The 9702-nt window shown below is 31.7% G+C and overlaps 1 protein-coding gene across 1 annotated transcript in view; it reads right to left on the minus strand.

Annotated features, from left to right (window-relative positions):
- The window catches only part of LOC129230663 (1,4-alpha-glucan-branching enzyme-like), a 39217-nt gene extending 29743 nt beyond the window's left edge, over nt 1-9474 (minus strand). The window contains exons 1-4 of the mRNA XM_054865078.1: nt 9254-9474; nt 6167-6336; nt 4608-4723; nt 1936-2058 (exon numbers count right to left, since the gene is read on the minus strand). Coding sequence (XP_054721053.1) covers nt 1936-2058; nt 4608-4723; nt 6167-6336; nt 9254-9354 — 510 coding nt within the window. The 5' untranslated portion in view covers nt 9355-9474. The remainder of the gene's footprint in view (nt 1-1935; nt 2059-4607; nt 4724-6166; nt 6337-9253) is intronic.
- Nucleotides 9475-9702: the final 228 nt, after the last annotated feature.

Here is a 9702-nt window from a genome sequence, read left to right on the forward strand (position 1 = left end):
AGCACAAACCTGCCTACCAGGTACCAAACAACTAAAACTTTATGCATCAAAAAAAAAAAAAAAGATTCTAACACCAAAAATTAAATTATTAAAAAAATCAAATCAACAAAAAAAAAAAAAAAAAAAAAAAAAGTACTCATTTATTGAAAAGTTGATTTTGAAGATATTTCTAAAAACGTGCCTTTTCTCTTAATATTTATATACATACGAGCATATCAGAGATGCAATTACGCAGCATGTCTGACAAACATGACATGTAAGTAAACTTAAAGAAATAATAAAAATTAATGAATATAATTGGGAGCATATTCTTTCAAAAGCATTTTTACAAATTAAAAGTAGGTATATGCGTTCGTGGCATGTCTTATGGGAAAACAGTAAGGCTTAGAATGATGAAATTTGGAACACCATTACAGTTTTTGCCTAAGTTTTGCACCTCAGTTTTGGGATAATACTGAACTCGTATTTTTTTTTTTACAATTCAGACCCTAAGCAGTTGATGAGCTAAACTTTCAGAATTTGACAGAATCATTATTTAAAAGTTGCTATAATTTATAAGCATCCCTATTTATTGCTATGCACACTTTATAAATAGGAATCTTTTGCTTTTGTATGGTAATTTTATGTTACATGTTTAGAGTTAACTAATGTATAATTTAGAGCTTTTTTTTCTACAACACAACCTAAAGCTGTTTGCAAATTTCGTAAATACGTAGATCAGTCAGAAAGTTAGTTGCACTTCTTCATAAATCTGTTCCGTCTAAGACAATTTTGATGAAACTCTATGGCAATACTTCAGACATGTACCTTTATTGTGTGATGCAACGGCTTCCCGAAGACAAGTTCAGTTTTTCTGATTATCAGTCGCAAACATATCTCGACAGCTGCAAGTAGCGTCTAAATTGGATATGCGTGCAGTAATTCAATTCTGAGGGCAAAAAAAGTGCAACTGCACTGATATTTATGTGCAGTAGCATGAAGTGTATGGAGAAAATGCAATGTCACATTAAGGTATCGTGAAATGGTGCAACATGTTTAAGAATGGATGCACAGATATTGACAACGTTGAGCAGGAGGGAAGATCAAGTTCACGGGGGAAGTGTGGGATCACCTTCCCTAGCTGCCTAAACCTTTCACCTCCTGACTTGGATGTTTCTCGGCCCATGAAGCAAGAACTTTTAAAGCAACAATACTATTCGGAGGACAAAGTCAAAGCTGCAATCCAACAATGGCTATCGGACATTGGACAGGATTCCTTTGCAGATGGCATCGAAAAACTTTTACCACGCCTCGACAAGTGCTTAAATTACGGAGGTGGTTATGTTAAAATGTAGATTTTAAATGGAACTTTAAGATGCGAATAAAGTTATAGTAAAATTTCAATCATTTCTCTGTTTTCTTGAGCAGTGCAACTAACTTTCTGACTGACCCTCGTATTTTGTTTGGTTCAGTTTACAAAAATATGCTTTACAAACTCAAACAAATGCTTTTATATCATGAGACATACTCTCATATTTTACTTACAATAATTAGTTTTGCATTAAATAATTAGTGCAGTATATATTTTATCATTTGAATATGTGTAATTCAATTTATTGGGTGATTGTGCTAACTTTCCTATCACCCTTTATTTTAAAATTTTCTTTTTAATTTTAACAACATTTTTAGAGATTTAATATGATGTGCTAATAAAAAGAAAGCAAGCATTAGAGTAAGTTTTGTTTCTAATTAAATACTCTAGTTTAAGACTATTCAATTTACTGTTATTTTGGAATTTGCTTTATCTTAAGTTAAAATTATTAAGAGTCAACTGAGTAAATCAGCAAATCTTTTTAATTGGTTTACTGAGTAAAATGAAATACAAGTCACAACTGTAAAAATTACTTATTCCTCAATAAATAAAAATCAAGTAAGAATAATAAAAAATTCACTCACTTCATTGGCAGGAGGATTCCAGAACCTTTGATCATAAACAATAGAACTTTTTGGTTGAACAACATATGTGGCCCAAGGAGACAAACGATCTTCCATTTTCCCAGAGCGTGTTAAAATAACCAGCTGAAAGCATAAAATATATTAAAAATTCTATTTACAACCATATAAACCAAAAAAAGGACATTTCAACTAACCAGAGAATACATTAATAAAATATATTGCATAACAGTAAAATTTATTAATCCCCAATACAAGGATTTGTTAAGGTTCTATTGAAAAGAAGTTTAACTTTCTGGGCAGACCTAGATAAAATTTAAAATGAAACAAACACTATTAATTTCCTAAAAATTTCTTCGTGAGTCCCATATTACGGGCAACAGCAAAAATGTTTAATTAAATGCAAGTAGAGTACCACTACGCAATAAGCTTCGTTTTGCAATTATATTAACTTCTTTTTTAATAGAATTAATTAGAGGCAGCACAAAATTGTCAAGGAACATGGATTACTCAACTCAAAACAGCTACGACATAGAAATGAGTGCTTTAAATCTGAAAATCTGTTACTGAATTTATCTTTCAAATTTGATATGATTTGAACATCAATTTCTTTTAGATAGGGTTTTGTTTCATTAGAAATTTGAAATCCCTTTATGTCTGCATCATCATGCATAATTTTTCATTAAGCGGAAGCAGGAATGCATTTAAAAAATTCATTGCTTTCCTTAAAGTCTTTTTTTTTGGTCAAGATAAAACTCCCAATGTACTAAATCTAGTGCAGTAGTTTGGGTGGAACACACGGAAACATAATTCCACAAAACAGTTTGTTTGCTAAGGAAAAAATAAGTTAAATTTAATGCAAATTAGTTTGAAATCATTTTTAAAGAAGTTTGCAATTTAAAATTTAGCTGGCTAAAAAAACCTTTTGTTATGCTACAAAGCTCTTTTTTAGCACAACAAAAATTCATCAACCATGACATCTACCCTATAGAAGATTGAAAATATTTTTCAGTCAGAAATTCTCGAGAACTCAAATCTAGCAGGACCGAAGAAAAGTTTGATTTATAAAAAGTTAGATTTTTCAGTAGTTTTGGTTTCCAAAATTTTAGTATTAAAAACCAGGAATATTTTAATTAATACTTATATAACTGATAAACTGCCGAGCACATAAATTCTTTTACTGATGAATGAAATTGTCCAGTTTAAATAAAAACAATAAGGACAAAAACAAAAAAGAATTACTCCCTTTATTCGTATTTCATTCTTAGAGGAACATTTTTTATTTTAAGCTACAATAAAAAGTTTTGTCACTTGTGAAACAGTTAATTGCTGAAGCTTTTTGCAAATACTTCTTTTCTGCAGACATTCATTTTCTTCCGTGGTTTGTATGAACATTTTGAGTGGTGTGTATGAACTGTATGAACCTTGATGTATTAATCAAATTTTAGAAAGCCAGATTAATTGCTATCTGCTTCTGCAACAAACACCCCCTTAATACTAAATCCCTGTCATTTTCTTGCTTTCGACATAGAGAAAAAGGGATCTCAAATTGAGGGAACGAGGATAAGTAAATTTTGGTACACCTGCCATTGCAACCTATCGGAAGGTATTAAATATTAATAGCAAGGATCACAAATGGTTAATTTCTAAATTAATTAACCAATTAACAGTTTGATTTGAATTGTTTGGATCCATTGCCATAGCAACGCTAACCTTGTATTGCCGCCAGGTAGCGTTGAAAGGTGTACCGAAAATCAACATGAGCCATGGGCGCCCATTTGCAAACTTTTGAAGGGGGGGGGGGGGGGGAGTTTAGACATTTCCTCCATGATTTAGCAGGATATTTTTTCTGAGGAAACTGATTTTCCTACAGATTAGAGTTATTAAAATCTGAAATTTTTAATACCTTATTCATTAACGGCTGGAGAAGAAATGTTTTTACATTTTTACAAAGAAAAAAGTACTAAAAGAACTTAAAATTCTTATTTCTAAAGGGGGGGGGGTGGCTTGAGCCCCACTTGCCTCCTCCCCTCACCCATATGGGTGCTTTTGGCATGAGCGTTCGACGGAAGTACTTTTTGAGGCAAATGCGTAATGCATTTAGCTTAAGGGGGCATTTCTTCAACTTCTTTAAAAGTCATTTCTTCAGCCATAATAATGTCTGTCTCACCGTATGTTTCATTGAAGAAACCAAAACTTTTGGAAACAGTTCCTTTTTGAGTAAGTGCAAACAATACAGCAAGAGAAACCATGTGTTATTTCTAAATTGCACAATGCTTCAACAGATATTCTTTTGGCTTTTAGATTTTCTGTGCAGGAATATACATGAGAAGACAAAATAATTTTCAAATTTCTACTTGCAAGTTTTTTTTGCTCATTCAATTGTCAAATTTTGAGTCATCTTAAAAAAAAAGAGTCAAGAGAAGTTAACTTTGAGATATGGAGGATAATTAACATGAAATTGCAGAAAAAGTATCGGAACCTGATATTTGAGTTAATGACAATTGATTTTATGTTTAGCTTTTAACTTGAGAACTGCATTGAATTAAAATCAGTGAAAGAGTTTACTGAAAAGACAGCAAATATTTGCTGCTCCAAATTTGTATTTAAATAACTGCACAGTTTGCAGAAAGCAATTGTCTCAAATTGGTAATCAGATAAAGTTGAATGCATACCTTTATGTTACTGTTATGAGGAACAGGACAAGATCCATCATCGTTTGGTGGAATTTCAAGCTCCCATTTTCCAAATGGCAACTGTTTAAATGGATGAGTGACCATTTTCCAATCATCTAAACAAATAAGAATAATAATTGCTTTAATAATAAAATGTAAAGTATTAATAAACAAAGAATTAATACTAAAAAAAATACGTATACAAGATGTTTCTAGATAATAAAAAAATAATCTATTTAAGGCCCTACAAGACCTTTTGATAAATCTGTACCCCAGAGCCTGACTGTCAAAGTCCAAAAATCGTGATTTTCCGTTTATTAGTGCATTGTATCTAGAGCCTACTCAGCATCGAGCCATGTGAATGCAAGTCATAAAAAAATTTTTTTTTCAATTTTTTATCAGGGTCAAATTATGCAAACAAGGGGGGGGGGGGTGTTGCCTTAAATTGTTTGCATGTGCCAAAAAAAAAAAAAAAAAAGCTTTTACTCTCTCCTATAAAATTACCACAATGTGACTTATGTCCTTCTGCTTCTGAGGCACAGAAATCATCATTGTATAAAAAAGAATCTAAATCGCGGCCTCTTGATGATGCCTAGTGTAAGTTTTTAGGCATCAAACTGTATAACGCAGGCATTATTTTCAATAAAACAAAAATATATGCAGGGTTCGAAAATATCCGATATTTTCAATCAGCACAAACTAAAGCCTTCAAAACAGTACAGCACTTTTCATTTTCTTATATTATTATTACAATACGTAGACTTAAAATAAAAACTTCTTTCATTATTCATATCTAGTATTTCATTTTACATTTATTTTATCAATTTCAATGGAGTTAATTTAGAATTAGCTGTTTTACTCTTTTTTTTTTTCATCTGTTAGCTACTTTTACAGTTATATGATTCAGGGTGAAAAAAAAATGCATTAGTTGGTGCACACAGCGCAGTCATAAAATATTTTTTTTTTCTGACCAATGTTTCATATTCAATTAGGCACTTTTAATATGAATTGAAAATGTTACATAACTAATAATTTAATGAATACAAAATAAAAACTGATTATTATATTATTTTGTTATATACATGATGCATTAATACATCATAAAAATATAGTATATAACGTTTTGGTTATTTTCAATAATAAGTGAACAATATTACTATGATTAATATATCCTTTGATACAAATTTGTTAAATATATACTTTGCTTTCCTACTAGTTCTTTTCAGTGTTTGATTCAAAAAGAAACAAATAGTATGAAATTCAACAGAAAACCAGACATGTTGTCCCTTACGTGACAACTTTATATTGCTTCAAAAGTAATATTTAAAAAATTAAAGAAACAAAGATTTTGTTCCTAAGAAACCACACATACATGTGCAATTTCTTAGGCAAATGTTTTTTTTTTTTTTTTGCAGTTTACGTATTTCGAAATTAAATATAAATCTGTCATTGTGCAGGACAAAGTGACAGCTTTTTTTGTGTTATGTCCCATATCATATATGAGTCCAGGAGAAGTACACACACTGAATACTTTGATAATTAGAAAAATCCATACTTACTAAAATCGCCTCTCAAAAAGACAGCTTCAGCTCCAGGGGCCCACTCCAGACATCGAACACCATTATTTTTAGTAACATGAATGCCAAATTGTGTGTAACTTCTGCAAAATTCTGCAACACCACCTTCTTGCACATTAATCTCATCATATAGAGATTTAAAACAACCATATCTGAAAATAATCAAACAAATATAAGAGGAAAAATAGATTTTGTTTTCAGGAATAAAAACATAAAATAGATATGAGAAGTAAAACTGCTCTTCTTTGACAGCAGTCGGCTTTGATTTATTGAAAAATTGGTTGTACTGCATTTCAAATAAATAATTAAAATAAATGTTTTCAAACTGTCCATTGCATGGCCATAACCAGAAAATAAGTTCGAGGAGGGTTTAAAAACTTTCATGCGGAGCTTACGAACTATAAAGAAAGTTGTGCTAATGTTCAAGTCGTCGGGTTGTCTTTTATGAAAGCATTTTATGCAATTAATGTACATTTGAAAAAAATTTTAGAAATAGAACAATATTTTATCAAAATTTTTAAATATAAACTAACATTTAAATGTCAAACCAAACTTTTCGGTGTGTGTGTGGGGGGGGGGGGGTGAAACCCAAGAATCCTCCTTGTATATGGCCCTGGTCCATTGAAATTGATAGCTTCTTTTTTTAGGGGGGGGGGAGCTGGGAGCATCTGTTTCAATTTTCCTGGGATATTTTATGTTTTAGGACGGCCCTGATAGCAGGAGTAGAATAGAAGGTAAAAGGGCAAAAAGACGAGCTTATGTGCTGAAATTATTTTGTGATAGATTAAAATATCATCTGGAGATGCATTACATATGGTCCTAGTGATCAGATTTTGATTGTTGAGAATTTAAGCAGACATGCCTCACCTGCAGAAATCCTGCTCCTCGATGACAAAGATTTTGGCTTCACAATAGTGAGAGAAGAATTGTGATACACATCTTAAAGCTGATATGAAAGGAAAACAACACAATAGAAATACAAACAATAATTTTTAACTATGTCAAAAAAAACTCAACAATCGGAACATCAAACGGCATTGAACTATTTGGAATAAAAGCAAATTTTCAATAAGTGCCTTTAAAATTAGTGTGTGGTGAGTAGAAATTTTCCTTTTTGATTCTTGTTCAATAGGGAAGTACAGTCGACTCCCGTTACAACGCGATCCGACTTACGCGAAATGGCTATAACGTGAGTTTTTCAGGTGCAACAAATCTTAGAGCTAAATAGAATTCCTTGCTCTCAACACAAAAATATTTGGAAAGGAATCGTGATGCTAAGTTTCAGCTTTGTTACAGACTACTAAACATAGACTTCGTGAATGTACTTTCATCTTTTCAGCATCACTAACTGTGCAAGTTCCACACACCGCACTAGAAATATAACTTTATTAGGGTGTATATAGCACAAGACTCCTTATTTTTCATTTATTTATTCAAAATATGAAAGGCGATGAAATATTGTTGCAGCTAAGCTCGCTGTTTTATCTTCTGTTTAAAGATGGAAACAAAAAGAGAAAGTTTGCGACAATTTAAGAAAAGGTTAAGATTTTCGATACGCTTGAACAACCAGAAAAGTGGGTCGAAGGTAGCACGACAATTAGGTATGAGTAAATCTTTCATACGCATAGTTAAAAGTCAATTCGTGTAAATCCAGACCTTAATTTTAATATGAAGCTCGCATGAGAAGTGTTTAAGCAAAATGCAAACAATATGAAATGGGAATCTGCTCTTGTATTGCAGATTATAGAGACCCTGAAAGAGGGGTGCTACCATAGATGTAGATGTTATAGAAGTAGATGTGAAGCTACTGTATTTAAAATATATTAGAATGACGATTAGATTGCGCAGCAAAAATCATCATCTTCATTCTTTAAGTTATAAATGTAACTTATTGTATTTACTGTGTAGTACTCTTCAGGTGCAGTACTTTATTATTACTACATACCGTATGTACCGTACTGTTTTATTTTTCTGTCTCTCTTTCTCTCTCCCATTTATCATTGATTTTGTACATCATAACAGTATTTTATGTTGAATAATGCAGCTCTTTTAAAAATCTGGTAAAAATTCAGCTCTTTATCTAAGAAACGGTAATACATAGTTTAAAATGGTCTAAAACAGTTTAAAAGGTGTTTAAAATGTTTTGAAATGATTGAGTATGTTAATATAAAAAATCATACACGCAACACTTTTCCACAACGCGAAATTTCGACTTACGCGAGGAGGTAAGTCAGGATCCAACTGTACTGTGAAGCCCTTTTCTTGACGATTGTTCCATGGGGGTGCCACAATGATGTTAGATTTATAAATTTAGGAATTATCAAGGATTTGGACTTTTAAATTAGGTAACATGGCAATATAACACCCATAGCTAAGCAACATATTTTTTATATCATTTGAACTTAGGGTAGTGAAGGCATCATATACGTTTTCTAATTATCTCTGAAAATTGATGATGGTTGTAAGGGTAGTTGTGCTTTTTGGAAAAAAATATTCAAAGTCAAAATGTGAAACATTGTAAAAATCAGATTTTAAATGAAGGGGGCGATAACATAGAAGTTCACATAAACAGAACAATTAGGAGCTGAAGTAATAAAAGTACTGAATGAAGTGCTAAGCTAGACCTGCTTGAAAAAGATGATGAAAGAAAATCAACATCAGAACCAGTTGCTGTGCAATGCATTGCAATTGCTCTTTGCAAAACACAAGCTGGAAAAACATTCCTACTTTGCTAAAATTGTAGCAAATAAATTACATCTTTCTTGAAACTACATGTTTTAACTAAAACACGTTATCATTATGAAAGCAGATAATAAAAAAATGTAAACAAACTTTATAGAAACTGAAATGAGTTACTAAACATAACTTTACATAAAAAGGTTTGATCTGGTTTGCAACGGCAATTGAAATAATATATTGTATTGCTAAAGTAAACGTTTTTAGTCCATTAAAACATAAATATTCCCAACATACTCCTCAAAAATGTTAGAAGAACATTTGTGAGGGTCATACAAATGTGAATCTAAAAAAAACTAATCTTTGATGTTTCAAAAGATAAGTAGCACTCACCGGCGCCTTATTTCTCTCTCATGATGTTTTAAATAAGGATCCAACTGCAGCAAGTTTTCAATATCAGGCACATTGACACTCATGGGATCTGTGGAAGACATATTTTTCACAATGAAGAAGTTACTTTTCAGAAATTAAAAAAACAATCATGTACGAGAGCATTTAACACACGCGCCAGCTTCAGGGTCGAGCTCTAGTTGATGCACAGTAACAACAACATTCACGTGTTTGCTAATGTTGTGAATTCAAGGTCACGTGACGTAGCATTGACAATTTTTTTTCTTGTCTTTTAACCTTTTAACGTGCAACTGGCAACGTTTATGAAGCAAAAAAAAAAAAAAAAACAAAAACCCTCTCTTTTTCTTCTCACATTTGTCTTATTTTTTAAAGATATTTTATCATAACACCAATGATCTCAAGGTGCCTATGATGTATCAACGAGTTATTTA

Source organism: Uloborus diversus, chromosome 9 (genome assembly GCF_026930045.1).
Source record: "Uloborus diversus isolate 005 chromosome 9, Udiv.v.3.1, whole genome shotgun sequence".
Classification (NCBI taxonomy): Eukaryota; Metazoa; Arthropoda; class Arachnida; order Araneae; family Uloboridae; genus Uloborus; species Uloborus diversus.